Source organism: Cydia pomonella, chromosome 20 (assembly GCF_033807575.1).
Source record: "Cydia pomonella isolate Wapato2018A chromosome 20, ilCydPomo1, whole genome shotgun sequence".
Taxonomy (NCBI): domain Eukaryota; kingdom Metazoa; phylum Arthropoda; class Insecta; order Lepidoptera; family Tortricidae; genus Cydia; species Cydia pomonella.
Genome location: NC_084722.1, coordinates 16530715 through 16554576, shown reverse-complemented (window position 1 = coordinate 16554576; position 23862 = coordinate 16530715). Strand labels below are relative to the sequence as shown.

The 23862-nt window shown below is 36.0% G+C and overlaps 1 protein-coding gene across 1 annotated transcript in view; it reads left to right on the top strand.

Annotated features, from left to right (window-relative positions):
* Nucleotides 1–23862, top strand: part of LOC133528779 (clavesin-1-like) — a 29982-nt gene continuing 6120 nt past the window's right edge. The window contains exons 1-3 of the mRNA XM_061866245.1: nucleotides 1–153; nucleotides 8113–8251; nucleotides 20919–21072. Coding sequence (XP_061722229.1) covers nucleotides 8119–8251; nucleotides 20919–21072 — 287 coding nt within the window. The 5' untranslated portion in view covers nucleotides 1–153; nucleotides 8113–8118. The remainder of the gene's footprint in view (nucleotides 154–8112; nucleotides 8252–20918; nucleotides 21073–23862) is intronic.

The window sequence follows — 23862 nt, the reverse complement described above, 5'->3', positions numbered from 1 at the left end:
CACGGCGAACTCCCGCGCAGTTGACCTGCGCGCTTCGGCTTAAGCGCCAGGCTTCGAAATATAATTGTTCATAGTTTGTGAATTCAGTAGTATTTAATTTTTTATTAAGTAATTTTTTTACGGTGTTGTGATATTTAGTGACAAAATAATTTGGTAAGTTTTTGTCTTTTATTTTGTAGGCCAGTGCGAAAAAAGATTATTTTAACTCATTTACACTTATAAATGAGTTAAAATAATATAGTTTTTGTTAAACAATAATAATAACTTTATTATTATTGTACATAACTCAAATATAAATATGTAAAAAATCGTATTTTTTAAGTAAAATAAATCAATAAGTGCGGATCAAAAGCGTTATTCGCCATTCCATTATTTCGTACAATGTACAACAAAAACTCATATCTAGTTAGAGCATGCTCAACGTATAACTCTAAATATGCCAATTTTGATGTGTTCAATATGAAGCTGGGTAAATTTGTTACCTCAATGAAGAAAAAAAAACCTAACTTAACACTTAACATCAAGCTACATAACGCACTAACGTAAGAATTGTACTGTACCTTTTCTTCTCCCAAATTAACAAACATAAGCGTCCGCTAAAATACCTGTTAAATAGCTTTCGATTTACTACTTGATTGCTTTGGATAATACTTTATGTATTTTACTAAGTTCTCTTTGAGCTTTTATGATTTCATTAACTAGTGGAAACTGTTTTGGCTTGTGTTCTATTAATATTAATTCATATTATGTAACATTGTTAGCTGTTTGTTTTCCAAATAATAAAAAAAGAGAAAAGCCGAGAAATGTATGGGATCCAATACATTCTACGACTCTTCTCTTTCCGCACAGATTATAGTTGTTAGAAGTTTTCCAAATTTTCGATATACGTCAATCGGTCTCAGAGAAAAACGCATTTGCAAAACCGAAATGATCCCATAAGTGCTCTGTGATCTGAATGAAGTTTATATACGGAGCACCAGAAAGTACACATTATATGTACCTGTATGTATCAGTAAATACACGTAAGTGTACTTTTCTTGACATTTATTTTATATTAATATCCTCTACACGATTTGACGACCAGTTTGGCCTAGTGGATAGTGACCCTCTAGGTTCAAATCCTGGTAAGGGCATTTATTCGTGTGATGAGCATGGATATTTGTTCCTGAGTCATGGGTGTTTTCTATGTATTTAAGTATTTATAAATATTTATATATTATATATATCGTTGCCTAAGTACCTTCAACACAAGCCTTATTGAGCTTACTGTGGGACTTAGTCAATTTGTGTAATAATGTTCTATAATATTTATTTATTTATTTATTTAATATCATTGCTGTATCTGGAATTAGTTAATGTTTAATATTTAACTGCACCTAGAATAAAATTACGAATTTAAAAAAATCGCATGTCATTAAGTGGCGAGATGTAATCAGAACATACTGTATTTACTATAACGACTCGACTCAGATAAAATTCATAATACAATAACAAAAGTTTCAACCGAAAATATAAAAAATAAAAATAGACAGAGTTTTAACAGACTTTCAAAATGCGAACCATAACATTTTCTAATAATAATTTTCTTAGTTGGAAGTCTAAAGACCATGGACCATCTTTCTTTTTAGATTTTGCGGTAGGTATCGATCCCACAAATATGTACGTAACTTATCCTGTAGAACGACTCATAAATTATACAAATAAAACGACAGCTATACCTACAGCGAAGCATTTAAAAACTCGATTTCCACCGTTTATAAAAAGTTAAATTAGGCCCGGTTTGCCATTTTACGCGCAACCACACTAGTTTTCATAAAAAAATTGGTTGTCTGTAAAGTTGGTTTACGGTTAATTTTGCGTGATAACGTTATAAGAAAACATTAATGAAAAATTACATACTTTTATTTATGATTTGAATTGAATTATTATCACTAAATTATCATTATTTTGTATAATACAAAGAAGGAGTTAATTGGAAAATAACAAATGTTTCGATGAATTAACATTTATTTGCTTTTTTACTTAAATTATACAAGTAACAATGTGCTATTAACAATTTATTTACAACTTATATACATGTGCGATATTTAAGATCCTGCAATGTGCGTTATTCTGTTTAATCTTTTTAACTTTTGAACCTTTTTAACGTTTTATCCTTTTTAACTTTTTGAACCTTTTGTACCTTTTGAACCTTTTTAATTTTGTCACTCCTTGATACTTGTTATTGATCTTTATACTTTTTTACATTTATTTTATATATAGATATAGGTTTACGGCGCATTTACTGGGCCATTTTATTCGCTTTTGAAAATAACCTAGTTCTTATAAAAACAAGAATAAAAAAATGCAGAACATACTGACACAGGTGTTGGTAATATTGAATTCATATAAAAAAAAAACTAGGGCCAAAATCCGGAAAGGAAAATGTTGAGAACATTTGTTTGTATGGAAAAATAACCACTATGTTTCCTCTCAAATTTCTCATAAACATATGCTATTGCTACTAAACCCAAGTTAAATATTTAGCAATATGCCTAAATCTGGGCCTTAAGCCACAGCCGGGTGCGAATTATGTACAAATTCGCCAAAATTTGCAACAGGTTTTTTGATTAGTCCATAGTTCAGCAAACCTCAGAGAACGAGAGATACAGGTTTCCAAGGCCATACGACAACACGTGTACATATTTATGCTGTCGTGAACCGAGAGCCGGCTATTAAAGATGTCAAGGACAAAAATGTCGACCGAAAACGTAATTTTTTTTTTTTATTGCATTTTTTGCAAAACACGTCCCCTTTATGCCAAAAAAATATTAAGCAGACATGACACAAAATTGGCTTTCAAGACGTCGCATTTGCGAATTGTAAATAATCCACGTCGTTTACATAATTTTAATTTGAAATAGTTGAAAATGCAACAGCTGTAGTACGGTCAAATTAAGTCAAATTTCCCTAAAGTCAGGAACTAATTCTAAGGACTAATAAAATCACTACGGATTGTTTTGTATGGGCTAAAAATCGAACTTTATACAATCGTTACTAAATTCACCCCCCCCCCCCCCCCCCCGGAAAGGGGTGAAATCGGCTGAAAATAATGTAATGGTTCTTAAAGTATCAAACAAACTGTCTCGGAACAATCGCTGCGCGTAGGGTTTGAGATCCGGATATTTCGGATATCCGGATATCCGTCAACTATAAGATCCGGATCTAGCGGGTCATAAGATCCGGATATTACGGATCCGTTAAATATGGTTATTGACCTATAACCGAAACAATTTTCTCATGAAATTTATGAATAATTTCATACCATTTTGTCATTTAAATATAGTATTTTCATATATTTAATCAATTCAAATACTAACAGCACATCAATTTTGATAAGTACATCATGTCACGCAGTAACTTTATACAATGAATGCGAATGTTGCTTAATGCAAACATTAGATCATTGGATATCCTGATGACTTGGGGCTATAGGCTCAAAACAAAAGCTACCTGGAGGCCAAGGCTAGGATAGTAGAGTAGGAAAGAGAGAAAATTGGTCTGATAATCAACCACTAGAATATCTCCAAATGAATAGGGCTAAGATGGTCGGCTATTTATCATTTGTCATGAAGGGCATAGTGACAAGTGATAAAAATAGAACCATGCTGCCACCGCAGATCGAAAAGAAAAGACCTACCTAAAGTAATCGGGAAGAGGAGATAGATGTTCGAATCCAAAATGCCCTTAGATGCTCAGCAGCGTTTCACCGAGTTCTAGTGTCCAAGCTGATCAGTAGACTGTCCATGATTCAAGTCTATAAGACAATAATTAGATTTTGATGAATGGCATCGGTAAGTATTACACTTGGACTCTGAATCAGAAAAAAAAGATAAAGTTCTTAGTGAAGAAGACGAAATTCTGGCGGAATATTCTGGGACCTATCAGAGATGAAGATAGAGAAGATGAAAGCGTAGGAAAAATAGGGAGCTAGAGTAGCTAGTTGCGGCACCCAATATAATTAGCGAGATTATAGCCGCACGACTTCGCAGGCTTGGTCACTTGGAGTGGACGGGAGAGAATCGGGCTGTGAGAAGGTATATCTTCTTCGCAGCGATGTAGCCCTAAAACACATTTTCGCCCTCGGAGTATCCAACTAGCGTGGAGTGGTGTAATTAACAGAAACAGCTCGATTCGGGCAACCAATGTCACTTTGACGTTAGAAATATCGTCGATAGATCTTATTGGGATCACAGCGGAATCGAAATAAACGTCAATTTTGACATGTCGCTTAGTTTGCGATCTTTAAAAAAAATTGCTTATGTCCATGGGCGACGATGACCGCTTCCCATCACCCGGCTCGTCTGCTCGTTCGCTGACTATCACATGAAATAAAAAGCGGCCAAGTGCGGGTCGGACTCGCCCATGAAGGGTTCCATACCAATTATGACGTATTAAAAAAAAACTACTTACTAAATCTCGTTCAAAACAATTTTCGGTGGAAGTTTGCATGGTAATTTACATCATATATGTTTTGTAGTTTTATCATTCTCTTATTTTAGAAGTTACGGGGGGACACACATTTTACCACTTTGGAAGTGTCTCTCGCGCAAACTATTCAGTTTAGAAAAAAATGATATTTGAAACCTCAATATCATTTTTAAAGACCTATCCATAGATATCACCACCCACACGTATGGGTTTGATGAAAAAAAAATGAGTTTCAGGTCTAAGTATGGGGAACCCCCTAAAATTGATTGTTTTTTTTTTCTATTTTTGTGTGAAAATCTTAATGCGGCTGACAGAATACATCTACTTACTAAGTTTCAACAGTATAGTTCTTATAGTCTCGGAAAAAAGTGGCTGTAACATACGAACGGACAGACAGACAGACATGACGAATCCATAAGGGTTCCGTTTTTTGCCATTTGGCTACGGAACCCTAAAAAGATAAAGTCAGGGGATTTTATGTCTATGCCACTTCCTACCTTGTCACAGTGAGAAGCAGTGTTGGCCGAACGTCAATTAGAATTGAAAATATTGAAAATAACCATTACAAATTGAACTATAATCTGTAACCGTCCGTTACGGCTTATGGTTCAATTTGTAATGGTTAATTTGTAATATTTTCAAGTAAGAAGCTTATCTCAGATTATAGTTTTTTTTTTTTTTTTTTTTATCTCAGATTATAAACGCCGTTAGGTTAGTGTCATGGTGACATTGGGTACAGACACCAATTTTATTCAACGTACAATACATACTCTCGGAAACATAACCCTCCTTCGGCAGTCGGGTAAGGTCAACATGCGAATTAACACCTGTTTATGTATCACCTTAAAACCAGTAAACGTTTTTAGGGTTCCGTGGATCTCGGGAACGCGTGGAGGTATCAAGTTGAAATGAAAACTATATACTCACGTCTACAGTCTCATGAAGCCGTGAAGAAAATCAAACTTCTAAGTTAACGTAAAAAATAGGTACCTACGGCCGTTTTTGCCGCAAAAAACATTGACTTATATATTATAAATAAATTATTACACAGATATTTTTTTTTTTTTATATTATAGGACATTATTACACAAATTGACTAAGTCCCACAGTAAGCTCAATAAGGCTCGTGTTGAGGGTACTTAGACAACGATATATATAATATATAAATATTTATAAATACTTAAATACATAGAAAACATCCATGACTCAGGAACAAATATCCATGCTCATCACACGAAAATTTGTCACGTTGAAATCCTGGTAAGGGCATTACGAATAAATGCCCTTACCAGGATTTCAACCCGGGACCATCAGCTTCGTAGGCAGGGTCACTACCCACTAGGCCAAACCGGTCGTCGAAAATATTACATAAGTCAATTGCTAAAAACGTATATTTCAACGCTCTCAAAGGAATCAAAAGGTATCTGACTCTAGGGTACTTTCCATTAACCTAGAACTATGAACTTTGGCAAGTAGCGTCTAAAACTATACAAGTACAGGGAAAAATCAGTTTTTTTTTTGTAAAAAAAATATTTTTTAATAAATAAAAAATTGAATTTGTACGGAACCCTCGGTGTGCGATCGCGACACACACTTATCCGGTTTTTATGTATTTATGACATGCAATCAACACGTAACACTTAAATAAAAACAAAAACTCGACAAACAGGATTCACACGCCGTGAACGTGACACGAAAAAATATTTCGACACTGTACAGTCAGCATCGCTGGTACGAGCCCCGATGCATATGTTCTCGTCTAGTCAGATCATTTTTTGGGGTTATCCTGTTTGTGCAAAAATAACGTTTCTAGTAAAAAAAATCACTAATGTTTAATGCTAATGTAGTAAATGGGTGAATCAACTTTTTTTGTTTTGTTATCCTGTCCCGTTGTCCAAGGGACAACAGTGGCACAGTTTGTTTGAAGAGACGTTGTATGCGGTTCTATTAACATGCTTAGTAGGGGGCCCATTATGGACATTGGTTATAACGACCACAAAAACGCAAGTTTAATACATTTAAGTACCATAAAATCAGTATTTCAATGAACTTTTGTCCCCTGGACAACTAATCGTAACCATGGCAACGAGTGACGCTAAAAAGTTGATTCTCCCAAATACCGTTTTTAGTGAAAGAAAAATAACGATTTTTTTTTAATAAAAACTCGTTATTTTCTTAATAAACATCCTGTATAACAGATGCAGAAAGGGCTATATATTTCCAAGGAAATCAACACGGCTCTACCAAATGTAGAGATGAATTTGTTTCGAGCCCATGCATGCAGAAGTGCTGTAGGAGAGGACAACATAACTTGGACAACGTTTTTAAAACTCACAATTTAATAATTATACGATCAAAATAAACTACATACTTAGATTACCTAAACATTATTATTATGGTACCCATTACTGAGTCGTTTGATCTACGTGTGTACAATTTATTATAATACACAAAATATTTGTGTATATGACTATATGAACTATATGAACTCCACTGGATCGGGGCGCATCGCGAATAGAACAAGGAACCATAAATTAAGTATCTGACACCTAGTTTCACAAATTCCTACTTCCTTACTAATATGATAAATAATTTCGGCTGCCTAAGCTCTTTAAGCTTTTAGGTTTAAGGATATTTAACATGAATCAGACCGCCGACTAACAATTCAAGCTACGCTCTCATTTTAAAACGATATTCTTAAATAACACGGAATTTATCATGAATGTTCAAGTAACACATGAGGAGGACTATATATCTATGCCTGGCACTAGTTTTCGCTGCTAGAAATTGTAATACACAAGCAAGCAGAAGTTTTACACACATAATAAGTACGTTTGTAAGGGGTCCCATTTGGGTCCATTATTATTCAACATTTACATTAATGACGTCGTTGATTGTTTCAAATTTTCTGACTTATTATTATATGCCGACGATACTAAAATATACACCATTATTACATCAAGTGATGATTGTATGAAAGTTCAAGCTGATCTTGATAGACTGAGTTTATATTGTTCTGAATGAACTGTACTTGAATGTCGAAAACTGCTGTGCCATTACATTTACAAGAAAACGCAATAAGGTAGAGTATAATTATTCATTAAACAACAAAAATTTAAGGGTTGTGTCTGAAGTGAGCAGGGATTTTACAAACCCTAAGACTCTGCAACTTCTCTTTAACGCATTTGTTAGGTCCAACTTAGAATACGCTACTACAGTCTGAATCCACATTTCAATGTTCACTTAACACAATTGAAAAAAATCAGAATAAATTTATCAGAACGATGAAATATAAATTTAAATCTTTTTGCCCTGACAATTTAGAGTCAAGAGACTATATTTATTAGCATTGAAAGCTATAAAATAATGTTATTCGAAATTAGGTCAAAGAATATTATAAAATTCTAATAATAATATTGTTATAAGAAGAATGTCCAGAGTATTTTGAGTAGACTTTAACATTTACGAAAAGTCTTTGTTTATTTTTATTAAAAAAATGTTTCAAAACCTCAACCGTCATCGCTCACTTTTACATTTCCGAAAAGTCTTTGTTTATTTTTATTAAAAAAAATATTTCAAAACCTGGACCGTCATCGCTCAAGCTAAGATAACTGCATCTGAAACCTCCTTATTTGGTTACAGTTAAAAATGTCCAAAGCGGTGGCACAATTCCCGATCGAGCAGGAGTACATCAAGAACCCTGATATATCGCCGGAAGACATTCAGAAGTTACGGGAATGGCTGACGACGCAACCACATCTGCCAGAAAAATACCTCGATGGTAAGTCATACTGTAGACAAAGTTACGGGAATGGCTGAAGACGCAACCACATCTGCCAGAAAAGTATCTCGATGGTAAGTCATACTGTAGACAAAGTGTCGGGAATGGCTGAAGACTCAACCACATCTGCCAGAAAAGTACCTCGATGGTAAATCATACTGTAGACAAAGTGACGGGAATGGCTGGAGATGCAACCACATTTAACAACCACATGAACCAACAGGGTTCACAAAGACGTAGCTTATAAGTTTACCTTTTGTACAACTACTTTGTGAATTTGCAATAAAATATTGAGTATTGAGTATCTGCCAGAAATGTACCTCGATGGTACGTTGTACGTAGATAAATTTACGGAAATGGCTGGAGACGCAACCACATTTGCCAGAAAAGTACCTCGATGGTAAGTTAAGACAGTAAATTAAGTGTTATACGAGTAGTTCATCCAGAACCCCGACATATCCCAACTGAAAACCTCATAGAGACAAAACTTTTATTGATGAATTAAATCTTTTATTCGTAAAAACAATAATTCATTGTGGGATTATTAACGAATACAGAATTATTCGTTACTTTATTCGAATAAATAACAACAATTATAATTTAGTACTCGTCTATCTGAATGAGCAACTTCAGCGTATTTTAGGGCTAAAGAATGAATAACATCGTAAGTAGCCAACTATATAAAATATAAATGAAAGAGCGAGAAAACCACGTAACTAAACTTTCTCATCAGAGACTACTGTTTCAGGCAGAACCGTGTGTTGATAATTATTCACATATTATGGTAGACCTAGGTGACATCAAACAAACCAGATTTATATCGAAAGAAAACATTTTTTTATTGGAATAGAAAACAGCTAAATAGTTGTTTTTTAAGCTAACTATTCGACCAATATTATTCGCGAATAAATTGAAAAATTAACTCGTTATTCGCGAATGATTTTCTTATTCTCAATAATTATTCGTCATTCAAATATATATTTGGCCATCTCAAATCCCAAATGTGTTTTATGATGTAGAGGAATACTCCATCATCATCACTCCATTCTATGTCGTCATAATATTGCATTGTCACTCGATTTATACATGTATGCAAAATTTTAGAATTTTTATCGAAAATCGTGAAGGGGGTCAAATTTACCTGCCAAGATTTGACCCACAAGAACACACTAACAGTAGGGCTAATATGCTCGGCTCTTTATCATTCGTCACCATGCCTGTCACGTTCTAACAAGTATGTAAGTGCGAAAGTGACGCATGACATGACAGGTGATAAAACTGTGACCATGATACCGCTGCAGGGCAAGTTGAATATAAGCTTGTATTGTAATTACTAATTACACTCATACACCTGTAACTGAAGTCGATTTTAAATAACAGTACCCCTAGTGTAAATTTGATCGACATCATAACGTGACGAACGCGTTTGCGTTAAGTCTCATTTTGTATAGGATTTTGAGCTTCCAAAACGTCCCGCTTGGCGCGCTCTTTCTAAATCCAATACAAAATGAGACTAAACGCAAACGCGTACGTCACGTTTCGAAATCGAATTTATTTACACTAGGGGTACTGGAAATGAATTTTACGAGTTGAACAATTCAGCAAATGACATGAAATGCGATCGAAATTGCTGTAATATAAACAAAATTGTACATAATGTGACTCATTTTAATATATTTCCGTACATTACACCGAAAAATTGTTGTTTATATCTTGTTTGTTCAAGGACAAAACTGATTTGAAAAAACAATGAACGCTTTTGGAATAATTTTATTCGGAAAATTAAAAAAATATATATATTTATGCACTACCACTAGTAATGAATAGAATCAGGCGTTACTTTGCGGTAATCCCTATTAATTAAAACAAAAAATGCTACTTTGCTAATCCGCGAAAAAATAACGTGCTCGTCGGTGCTAGTCAATCAGCGCTACTTGATATACTTACTTGCGTATTGTACATGCATGCTTACTTGCGTATTGTACATTTGTACATGCAATTACTGTTTTCATACTCCCACCACAAAAATAAATACGCAATTTAATATAACAACTCACCACCGAAAGTACAAAACCCGACACGTGTTTCGCCCATTAACATATATTTCTAAGGACGGGCCTTACGGACAATAAGAAAGGGGCCAGCACAGCGGTGTCACGCACACGAATTCGAGCCAATCGTGCAGTCTAACGCCGCAACGCGATTGGTTGATAAGTTGAAATCACGTGCGCGATTGGTCGCAACTAGTTCCGTTAGACTGCACGTTTGGCTTGAATTTGAAAGTGACACCACTGAACTAGCGCCATTCTTAGTGCCCGTTAGGGCCGTCCTTAGATATGTCAATGGTTTCGCCTCTCTACGAGGCATCCTCACGAGATGTTGACGGTCCGAAGTCCGACGACTGAATTCTTCTCGCGGAGTTATCTTTTCGCGGATTATCAAAGTAATATTTTTTTGTTTAAATCACTACCCACTAGGCTAGACCGGTAGTCAAATATCATAGTTAATGCCGCGCAAGAAGTTTGAAATAATTATAGAAACATCTGGGAGACAGAACTTTGCTCGGAAAACATATAAAAACTCGAAAATGCGCGTTTTCCCAGAGATAAGACCTAGCTAGATTGATCTGTCGCCCCCGAAACCCCCAAAATAGAAAATCATCGAAATCGTTAGAGCTGTTTCCGATATCCCCTAAATACATAAATATATTTTATTTATTAGGTTCTCCTAAAAGAGTAAAATGTACATAAGGTTCTATTAAAATTAACTTACTTACACATAAAACGTGCATTTTCCTCCACGACAGTATACACACTGTATACGTATATAAAGAAGAATTGCTCGTTTAAAGGTATAAAATAAGATAAGATTTTATTTTAGCCAATAAAAACTTTTATTGACCAATTTATTGATCAATTGAATTTGTGCATTAGGTAAGTAATACTTATTTCAAAGCTGCGTGCGAGGTGTGTTTATGGAAAGGGATAACCAGACAGAAGTTTTTGTGGCAATTGGCAAAAGTGGCAATTAAGTTTTTGTGGCAAAATAAAGACAGAAGATTTGGGGAAAAATAAAGTTATTGACAAAATCAAATATCGACATGTCTATTATCGACGATACCCTAGCGTTATAGATATTTTTAACATTGTATAAAAGATAGCTACCGCGAAATACACAACACGTTCCATATCTTCTTTGATACACCCATAGGTAGATTGTTTATTTTTTGACACTGTATTCTATAGTTCACGTTTTTATTTTTAAATACATTATGGTCGGATTTGCCAAGCGGACCCCAGGCTCCCATGAGCCGTGGCAACGCGAGGAAGAAGGAGGAAGAGGAGAAGATGGTCGGATTTGTAATCGATTTGCATTCTTTAAATTTACCGGGAAATTACAGCAAGTAGAATTTATATCTTTTAATTATTAATTTATGACTGACTTATCGATTTTATTATTTGTCGATGTTTCATTTTCTCAAGCACTTGTTTTTGCCACAAAAACTTCTATGTCTGGGGATAAGTTTCAGTGATATGTGTCATATAAGTGTCAGTCATGTGGACCGTTTTTCGAAGTCAAAAGTACCTATAGCTTCGTATATTTATTGCGTCGCAGCTGACAACGCATATTTCGTGCAATCTGCCTTTCTATGAAGACACTTGACAGCGATTAATTTAATGACAGATAATTTAGTCTGCATCCGTCAATGCGACCACAGTGCGACAACTCTTTATAATTTATAATTACGTTATTCTCATCGTAAATCGAGCATTTGACTCAGAAGAACTGGTTTATACTTTTAACACCTATTACTGTGTAAGGTAGGGCTAAGATGGTCGGCTCTTTATCATTTGTCACCATAGATAGACAGATAGATAGAAAAAGCGTTTATTTGTTTGCTGCAACTACACACAATTTAAAAACACATAGGCAAACAGAGAAATACACAATGACTTATATAATACACACTTAGAGACCAATGCGAACATGCATCTGTCGTCATACCGATATTGCGGTAAGTCACTAAGGCGCAAACGATTCGCACCTTGGCTAGGCCCCTTCGAGCAACACCGGAAAGGGAAACGGCATTCGTACTATTTACCCTCTACCGAAGTTACAACTGTACCTATGGCGGTGGATGTTGTGACTCGTCCTTACACAAAAAGAGATCGAGGTGTGCAAGATTTGTCTTTGACGTGTGTCATTTTCTATGTATTTGTGTCATCATTACAGATTGGATTTTGTATGTAGTGAGTGAGGAGTGCGACTATGTGCACGGTTCCCCCACAAAAAATGGCAGAATGATTTGTACGGTGAGATATCGCTTGAGCTCCTCCCTTCCGACGTGTCGGAAGCCGGTGCTGCTCGAAGCTAGGCCCCCAGGACCGGGACAAGTGGCATACTAGAAGAGAAGAAAATGCTAAGTAGTGGACGATAAAGGGCTGATTTGATGGTGACGATGGTGATTGAAAAAACACCTTGGAAAGCTGTTGGAATAGCTCCTGGCCGCCGGCAAACGTCAATTATCATAGAAAACGTGCAAAACGCAATAAGAAACCACGTTTTCAATTTATACGTTTTTGTCAAAGATAGTAGTAGTAAACAGTTTATTTCACAAAACAAGTATATAACACAGAAAGAATACAGTAAATGTGTACAAAGGCGAACCTATCCCCTTAAGGTATCTCTTCCAGGTAACCTTTAAGCAAGTGAGAGAGATACATGACGGCAAGACTTTAAACTTTAAAGAAGTAGCTAATCCTAGAAACATAACTATATACAGTCCTCCACATCGATTTCGATGACGGCGACCTCAGCAATCAAGGGTTTTTCCTCTCATGAGCTCTTATGTGGCTGGCCAGGCCAAACTTGCTCTTAAACACCCTTTCACATTCACAACAGTATAGTTGACCGGCCGCGTTGTATGTATACACATAGGAGGGCTTAGGTCTATCCTTGCGTAATTGGCGTTTTACGTCTAATGTAGCGAGGCGGTTTTCCTCAAACGACTTGGTAGATTCGAAGATGGTAGATCGCCAAGATGACCGTTTCGCAGCGAGCTCCCCCCAACGTGCATTATCGATCGCACACGCCTTTAGGTGGCGCTTTAGCACGTCCTTATATCGAAGGTGTTGACCGCCGTGCTTCCGCTTTCCCTCTGCTAATTCTGAGTAGAATATAGCTTTAGGCAAGCGGCGATCGTCCATTCGGAGAACATGCCCACACCATCTGAGCTGACGCTGCATCAAAGAGTAAAATGTACATAAGGTTCTATTAAAACTAACTTACTTACACATAAAACGTGCATTTTCCTCCACGACAGTATACACACTGTATACGTATATAAAGAAGAATTGCTCGTTTAAAGGTATAAAATAAGATAAAATTTTATTTTAGCCAATAAAAACTTTTATTGACCAAGTAAGTAGCTAATCCTAGACACATAACTAAATACTATATGATGCATTAGGTAGTGGGCGATAGTAAGCGATTTCAGAAATTAGTCGGTATGTATAAAGGCAAATATATGCAATTGGTATATGCACATATTTGCAAAGGTAGAAAGGTAGTTTTGCTCATCGATTCGTAAGAAAATATCATAACAATAAGATAATGAATGCATACCGTTTTATTAGGCAGACATTTTATTTCCTATAACCCAGAATTATATTTAGTCCATCGCTTTTACCCAATAGCCTAGTTCTTTTTTTTAATACTACGTCGTTGGCAAACAAGCATACGGCCCGCCTGATGGTAAGCAGTCTCCGTAGCCTATGTACGCCTGCAACTCCAGAGGAGTTACAAGCGCGTTGCCGACCCTAAATCCGCCCCCCCCCCCCCATCCCTCATTAAGCTCTGGCTACCTTACTCACCGGCAGGAACACAACACTATGAGTAGGGTCTAGTGTTATTTGGCTGCTGTTTTCTGTAAGGTGGAGGTACTTCCCCAGTTGGGCTCTGCTCTAGATCTGGAATGACATCCACTGACTGTGCCCTACCACACAAAGCGAGATGACATTCATAATTCCCATACCTCTCTTTTGGACGTAGTTGAAGGACGTACCCGGGTCCAAAAGTTCATTCTAGATTCCATCAATTCTCAATAACGCTGGCGGGTGCTTCCTCTGCGTGAGTCCTATGACTCTGGCAAGGGCAGCATCCGCTCGGTGTACCCCTTACACTTTATTACTGTCAAAAGTCTACATCTTGGCTTAGGCTCCGAGCACGCCTCCCAAAGATACGAAACACCATTTTTCCGTGACAAGAAAGACATATAGATAATTAATACCTACTTTTCATGCTCAATCAATCATGTTATCGCTATGACAAACTTGTCATTAAAGAAACTCGTGCTCGCAGACAATACAATTGCCACCTCATTACTTGCTGGTTTCTGGTAATCGTTTTTTATAGACTACCACGTTGAAATCACTCACACTTTTCTAAGTTAAGTAAGTAGCATTTTTCAAACAATGGGTCGCGAGTGTTGTGACCCATTGGTGGGTCGCGAGTCGCGAGCCAAATGACGACATGCCAACAATAAAATGCAGCTAACGAAAAACTGGCTCTCAGTTGCCGGCAACTATCCTTGCCTATTTGAAGCTAAGTAAGGCCGGGGTTTCGGCAATAATTAGGTGGGTCCCGAATGTAGCAGTCAATTTTGGGAACCACTACATTTAGAATATATTTCCCAAACTCATCTGCATCCAGCGGTAGTAGGACGGTCGCATTTCTATCACTTCTTACTATGTCTGTCACGTTCTGACAATTGTATAAGTGCAAAAGTGACAGGCATAGTGACAAGTGATAAAAAGCGACCGTGCTACAGCCGCAGTTTTTGAAATGATTTAATATTGCATGAAGATTGATCAATACGTTCATTTCGTTCAGAATTATCCGTACATGTGTTAGTGTGAGCGAGACGCCCGCGCGAATGACAGCTAACTGATATGATTCCAATATGATTCAAATATCGGTTAGATGTCAGGTGCAGGTTCGAATTGGCCTACTATGTAGTGTTTTACACCTTACCTAATGATTTGCATCTATAGTAATTCAAAGTAACATTGTTTCTCACGCTTTACGATTAATGTGAGGTGTAATTGCAAGATTTATTAACATAAACTATTCCTGTAATTACACATACCTGCATTTAAAACTAATGCTTGAAATCAAATTTATTGATTATAAAATATATTTTATAACTACGATTCTTGAGTAAAATTAGGGGTCACAAAACCGCTAGTATTTTTGAAAACCGGTTTTTCGGTTTCTGTACATTACAAAACCGGGTTTTCCGGTTTTTCGGTGATTTTTCGGTTTTACATATAAAAAGTGGAAAAAACTGCATTTTATGAATTTAAACTTTAAGGTGGTTCGATTTTCATACAAAAAACAATCGCTATTTATTAATTAATTACACAATATTATTACATAAATAGTTGCGCATCTATCTACTTTCGAATATTCATTTGCGCTAAATTAATAGAAAAACTTTGTTTCATACAGAAATCATGCAATAATCAACGTTATATTTTGATAAATTTTACTCATGTGTGTGTGACAAATGTCGTGTACAAATACATTGCGGCGTTGCCACTCTATGCCTCGGACGGCCATCGGCGCGACGTTGCGATGTTTGACGCGTTTTTAGCTGACTCTGTCGACACTGACACTCAGTGTGACCAGGCGTACGATAATTGTCGTACATATACGATAATTTGGGTCCCGGTATGACGTAATGTTCCAAAGAGCATTATCGTACACTAAAGTACTATAATTTCAGCCCTTGTATGATGCCACCTTAAAAGTCTAGTAATTTGAAGCAAAATATGACACTTTCTCTCAGAAATAGGCTAAAATTAGTATCTTTTGGGTGTTCGGCTCCTTGGTGTAAGTTTAAAGTTTAAAATGTCTCAATTGCCTGTATACCGTTTGAGTCTATCCCAAAAATACACAAACATAAACAGATTTTTTGCGCAATTTAGACGAAAATTGTCTTTTTTTTATTATTAATTGGAAATTTAAGCTTATTTTGCTAGACATTTTTAGGGGCTGCCTTTTTGATTGGCGTACGATATTTTTTTCAACGGTACAATAATATTGACACTCAAGTACGATAATTCTCTTCCGCTCACCTGGTAACACTGCTGAAACTTGACAGGATCTGGGGGCCTACCGCGAAAACCTAAATTCGCAAATTGCGGGGATCTTTCTCTTTTACTCTCACTAAGACGTAATTAGAGTGACAGAGAAAAATGCCCGAAATTGACGAATTTCGATTTTCCCGGTAGCCGCCCTGGTGATTGAGGTACTTGATAGAAAACAACGCTGCCGCATGTTCTGAATTGTGATTTTATGTGTTTTTGGATTGAAAATGATAGCAACGTCTAAATCAAGTTACAAAAGTCATCGATATTCTGGTCCGCGAAAAACCAGGAAAAGTGTAACTGTAATTGGGGTCTACAAAAATGACCCAATTCATAGAAAATATGACCTAGAAACTAGTTCACTTTTATAAAACTCAATTTTGCCCGAGATTGTACTTAGGCGAACCTAAGGGAGCTAAGTGTATTGATCTTGAATAATTAGTTGGCTAATATATGACTCCAACATGATATGGACATTTACATCATAACTATTATACCTAGTTGGTTACTAAGTTCTGTTACTCGATTTCTTTCTTTCTTCCTAGCGTTGTCCCAGAATATTGCCACGGCTCAATGGAGCCTGGGGTCCGCTTTGACAACTAATCCCAAGATTTGGCGTAGGCACTAGTTTTTACGAAAGCCACTGCCATCTGACCTTCCAACCCAGAGGGTAAAACTAAGCCTTGTTGGGATTAGTCCAGTTTCCTCACGATGTTTTCCTTCACCGAAAAGCGACTGGTAAATATCAAATGATATCTGTTCTGAAGTTCTGTTACTCGATTTGCAACTTCTTTATTTCCGTTAAAACAAATGCTACCGAAAAAATAAAAAATGACATATTGTAGTGGATTTGTGAGCTATAATTATATACCACACATAACGCTTATCTCGTCGTATCTATAATGAATTGGGGCCTAAAAGAGAATCGTATTCCAATTTTTTGAAACACTTGTATTACTTTCTATATTAACTAAAAGTTGCCTTAAAATTCAGCTTTTATACTAAAAACGGCTTTAAATATGTTAAATTAACAAAATATATTTTGACAGATGCTTTTGCGCCCAAAACGCTCTTTGAAAATTGTGTGACGTCACAGTTTATGGTTTGACACATAACTACATACACGTGTAGAAGATACGAACTGTCAACTGATATTTGTCATTTGTTGTTAATCGCCTAACTGTCAACAGTGTCAATCCGAGAGTTGTGACGTCATCAGAATCTTCAATGACGTTTCGAGTTTGGTCACGTGACGTGTGCCAAAAGATATTTTAAATTCAATATTTACAAAAATATGGTCATTACAGGTCCCCTAAAAGTAGTTTAACATGTTCTTATAATCCAAAATAATTTATTGGGATACAATTATGCCCTAAGATTTGTAGATGGAAGCAACCCTATTGCGTTGCACAAATTTGGGCACCCGCCAAACATGATTTTGGGTGTGTCATACTCAGGGCTAACACAGATTCATTTCTGTGAAAAAGGTGTGAAAACCGGAAACTGAAAACCGTTCTCGAACCAATAGTGAAGCCCTTAAGCCACACCCTATTTCAAAACCAGCCATGGATCTTTGAACAGGACTCAGCTCCTGCACATAAGGCAAAAACAACTCAAGCCTGGTTTCGAAGGAACAAAATTGACTTTATTGCCCCCGAAGACTGGCCGTGACCCCACACAAATCTTAACTCCCTCAAGCGGGCCATAGTTAAGACAGTGACGGAATTAGACATGACAATCGTGCGTGCCGCTATTGATGACTGGCCTCGTCGTTTGAGGGCCTGTGTCAAAGCCAGAGGAGGCGATTTTGAATGATATTGTCATATGTAATTCCTGATTTTGTGTTCTTCATTTTAATATATACTTTATTAAACTTTCGTTGGTATATTTTATGTAGATAAAGATTATTTCAGTAACAGAATTTAATAACCAACTAGGTAGAAAACAATGCAATACATAAACACATAATTGGATATGATGTGATCCGTTGAATGAAATTGACAATAAATAAAATAAATAAATAATTTTCTATCTCTAGGCATTGTGTGAAACTTCTAGTTGTGTCAAAATATCGGGAAATCAATAATATAAACAAACATGGTAAATATCTCATTTCTTTTTATAATGGTTATAAATAGAAGGCCATGCAATTTTGTAACTCACTGTAATTTAATTAAATGTATCGTAAAAAAATGTTTTAATTCTACTGTAAAATAGTACCTACTTTTTTAAAGGCTGGGCAGTAAGGGATTGCTTTAATTTTAGAACAAAACAGCGTTTTTTTTTTTTAAAAAAATACCGGAAAATCTGACTTACAAATTTGGACTTTCTTAGGTTCATTCTACTTAGAATCTTCTCCACCCTAGCATTAAAAAAAGATATCCTAAAATATCCATACGTCACATTTTAGTATGAAAGAAATTTCAGTGTAAAACTATAATTTCAATACAAATATTCGGGTTTTTATCGGGGTCGGGGTAGGATTGATTATGCTAGTGATTATGATTTGGAAGAACCCAAAAATATCATGATGTGTGAGAATCAGATTATTAATAGTTTTATGGAAAAACGCTCATATTTCTCATAAAACAATTTATTAATAATAGGTACTTGATAATACTAATAAGAAAAAAAAATTTAATGAGTCTCGAACCCACATCCTCTTGCATGTATTTCCACGTACTTACCGCAACGCTATTGAAGCCTACTCACGCTGTGCCAAATTGTCTACTACAAGGATTCCAGTACGACTGTTTGAATGTGTGAGTGATACTTAGAAATAGAGTCAAGAAACATTCTGTCGACATTAAGGGGTAGTTTTTGTACAATGAAGTGTTCAATGTTTGTTTTAATAGTTCAATATTTATTTAAAGAGTGCGCTAAACATAATTTACAGTATAGAAATACCAAGACTACTCCACAAAAAAATTAAAACTCAAAATTTGCAATTGTGGCGCCATCTAGTGAGGTTTAAGCTTTGGGTAACCTAGTCGAACCACCTTAATATTCAGTCATTTAACAATGGATATAAAACCTTTTTTATATCTTATAATTATTAGGAACAAAAATTAAAAACAAAATAACTAAATTAATAACCTCCATGCACTTCTGGAACGCAAAATTAACTACAAATAGTTATCATTATAACACAAAACATCGTATATTCCTTTTACGAAAGTAAATACTTATTAAATACACTTAACATTTGAGATCAATATTCATTTCTTTCATAGGTTAAGTTACTAAATTGGAGATCAGTGAAAAAAATAATGTAATTATAATCCCTCTTCTTGCCTTCTTTCAGCCTGGCAATTAAGAATAAATCATTATAATAACCCACATATAGAGATATTCGTTGCAGGGATAAGTTCACATTTGTTTGCACACTTATAATTTAAAAATTTTCATAGTTTGCATTTACCTTGTGGTTCGTACAATAAAAAGTTCGACTACTAGTATTAGACTATTGCTAATAACTTTACTAATTGGTAGGCTAAATCAACTATCAAGGCAAGCGATTATTTTTGGTTTTTCTTTACGAATTGATAATGGGATCTTAGGATAGAGAGAATGTCTAATGTATCATCACTCAGCGATGTTCTTAAGTGGTTACAGAGGTATCCTGCTGACGAAAACACCCTTTCGGACTCTACACTGGTGGGAGGCACTTTCAATAAAATGTTATAAACCTGTAAAAGGTTTTTGCCCTTAACACCTCCGTTTTCGTAGAGAGCCATTTCGACTTTTATCACAGACATAGGATCATTGTCAAATTCTGGCTCTACAAGATGTTGTATTGAAAAACAAACTATACGTAGGGTGGGGCAATTAGCTAATTTTTATTAATTCAATTATAATATGTTCTATTCTATATTTACTGATAAACTAAAAAGTAGAAATTACAAATAGAAGAAGAAGTTATAAGTAGTAATAAACAGATAATCAAAATAATACTTACAACTATCAAGTATTTAAGCGTAAAACCGAAAAACTCGTAAAACCGGTTTTTTCAAATTTGAAAGCCGGTTTTTTCAATCGACGAAAAACCCGGTTTTTCCGGTTTTTTCGGTTTCGGTGAAACCGGTTTTGTGACCCCTAAGTAAAATGTAAATATATATAACTATGTCGGTCTAAGGAAATGGGGACCCTAGGACGATTGGCGTTTACCATATCATTAATTGTTAAAAGAGTATGTGATATAATAAAGAGCTTTTCAGTCGAGTACCGTGTTTAGACAACGATGTTTGCTGAGTTGCCTAAGTAAGGTAAGAGATTGAAAATCTTGATTATATCACTATTGTATACAATACTTATTCTACCATGTCATCAAAAATAATCCTTTTTTTACTACAAAACCTAAATAGGTAGTGAAAATTGGTAAGTATCTCAGTAGACAAAAATGTAGTACAAACACAAAAACGTGCGAGCCACCGCCCGTCCGTCCCCTGTTCTATTGGTACACGAAAACTTAATTCAATTGAAAAAATTGTTTAATGAATTGTCCTTTTCTCTCGCAGACCTGGATCTCCTGGTGACGTACCACTGCTGCGAGAACAGCGCAGAAGTAGCCAAGCAAGTGCTGGACTTGCATTTCACACTTCGCACACTGTTCACGCCCTACTTCAAGGACCGCTGCTTTGACAAGAAAGCTGAATATACCTTGGAGACAGTGTGAGTTTCCTTCTAGACCTGGATCTAATGACGTACCGCTGCGAGAAGTAGCCAAGCATCTGGACCTGCACTTCACGCTTCGCTCGGTTCATGCCCTACTTCAAGGACCGCTGCTTTGACAAGAGAGCTAATTATACCTTGGAGACAGTGCGAGTTTCCTTCTAGACCTGGTTCTAATGACGTATTACTGCGAGAAAAACGCAGAAGTAGCCAAGCATGTGTTGAACCTGCACTTCCAGCTGCGCACGCTGTTTAAGCCCTACTTCAAGCCGTCGAAGGTCTCGGGGTCGAACCCCGGTTCATACGAAAAAAATTCGCGGCAGTTATAGATACGAAATATCACCTAATATTCACAAGTTGCTCTTAAATTTTTACAAACCTGTGTCAAAGTTTGTCTCTTTCTAATAAGGAGGAGGGAGGAAGAGAGGAGTTTCGGAATGAGGGATCGGGAAAAATGGTTATCTGGTACTATCCTCATCTATCTACCCTCATGGGTTTTTCTATGTTAAATCTTATGGAATAAAACTAGTCCCAACGGCTGCCGTTAGCCATTAATCTGCGACATTACATAAGATTACGTGTGGTTGTAACAATCAGCACCACTTCCTCCTCCACGTGCTGCGCACAATACAGGCGACAATTCGCTGTTTTACGGCTTAAAATGAGGTACTTTATCATTGAAATAGCAATGAATTCCCAGCATAGTTGAGGAAAACTGCAACCATTCCAACAGTCACGATTATACAGTGTTCACAGTGACATAATTGCTTACAGTGACAAGGTTCACTTTGTGAACGAACTTTAATTGAATAGGGTTTATTTTAGATTGGCTTTTGCATAGCGATAGTGTAACGAACCAAATTAATTTGAACCCTAAATTGTTGAAAACCATGACCGTAACTATAGCACACTAAGCATATCTTAAACGATACACCCGCTTTAGAAACAGACTAATATAGTCCTTTTCTAATGACAATAAAGTCGATCGCTTTAGCAAATTCTTCTCGTCAAAAGAGCGAATGAGCTGCGGATGAACAAACTAAAACAGACCTTCGAGTTAAAGGAGTAGAGTTGCATTTAGGTAGGAAATTAAAGAAGGACAAAATGTGACGATAACAGGTAAACTTAAGTCAAAGATAACATCTTAGGGTAAATGTTAGATGTTTATCCACAAGTGTATACTTAGTCGCTTTAAGAGGAAGTTTAAACTAAGTATACGAGAATATAGGTATTAAGAACAACCCTCTGAACTGACCATGAGTAGGCAGACTTTTATATGTTTGCAATAATTGCAATAAGGTTTACGAATTGTTTCACTAGGTCCAGTCAGCATCAAAAGTAGCAGATCAAACAAGGTTTCAAAAGTATCTACCATTCCGAAACAGCTTAGCAAAATGTGGTGGTTATATATCTAGAACAATTAAGACGGTAAAAGATATAGTTTTGAATGTAAATTTTAGAGATTTATCTATATTTGGAAAAGTGATCCGGAATATCAGATACTTTTGGCGCGTTGTTTCATCCGCTACTATTGATGCTGACTGTACCCGTAAAACTTATGTATATATTGTAAATATCATGGCATTAAATACCTTCATTTCATTGTTAAATTATGCATGTTTTGTTTCTGTACAATGACACTTTTGAAGCAATGGATAAAATGTTATCTGGGAGCCAGCTTTGCTCGAAAAACACATAAAAACTCAAAAATGCGCATTTTCCCATAGATAAGACATAGCTAGATCGATCTGCGCCCCTAAAAACCCCCATATAGTAAATTTTATCGAAATCGTTAGAGGCGTTTCCGAGATACATATACTGGGTGTTTCCTGTAACAGGAACAATAAATTAAATTGTAGGCTGTACTCCTCAAACTAACCAACATTTGTTTAGCAACTTTTAAAAATAACTTATGTTTTAATTTTCATTACACATTGAAGTTAATTCTAAGACGCAATGTATTGCTAATTTTTTAACGTTTAAAGCGTGACAAGCACATGTCAGCACAACACATGTCAGCGTACGTTGAAAATAATATTAAATTTGTATGTAAAAAATAAAATCGAAAGATTTCATAGTATTTAAATGTTGTTAATCAAAAGTTACATCGTTCTAAGAGTACACTACTTATATCATTTAATTATTTGCTCGCGTCACAGGAAACACCCGGTATACAAGAAGTGCTAGTTTAAAAGTATACGATGTCCATACATTTAATGCCGGTTCTATTCTAGTCCGCTTTGGCAATCTTGTCACAACTTAGAGCCGGCACTTCGTACTTCGTACGAAAAAACCGTCCAACTCAGAATTGTAATTAGGCCTTATTGATCCGGTTTTCTCACAGTGTTTTCCGTCACACATTTGACAAACCACGGAGCCCATCCAGATTTAAACTTGTCATTGTTCTGTTCTAATTTTCATACGACCTTAAAGATCGATGACGCTGATTGGTGCCTGTGAAACGAAGCGAAATTTGTGCTTGTGATGCGCACCAATCATACCAAGACGCTCGTCTTGCATCAAAACCAGTTTATACCCTGATTCATAATGAAATTCCATCAAATCTACCACTGTGTAGCCAATAGAGGAAAAGTAGAGGAAAAGAAATATAGCATAATGGAAGTAAAGAACGAATTAAAAAAAATACTTTTAGATAATTTACCTTGACCTCAGCTAACGTGTATTATTATTAGACTTGTTGTTTTTGCATAGTCTATCTTCTTGTAAAGTTATGTACTTGTATAATTTAGGGTAAGCATAGAATGATAGCAACTTAATCCCTTAACGTGT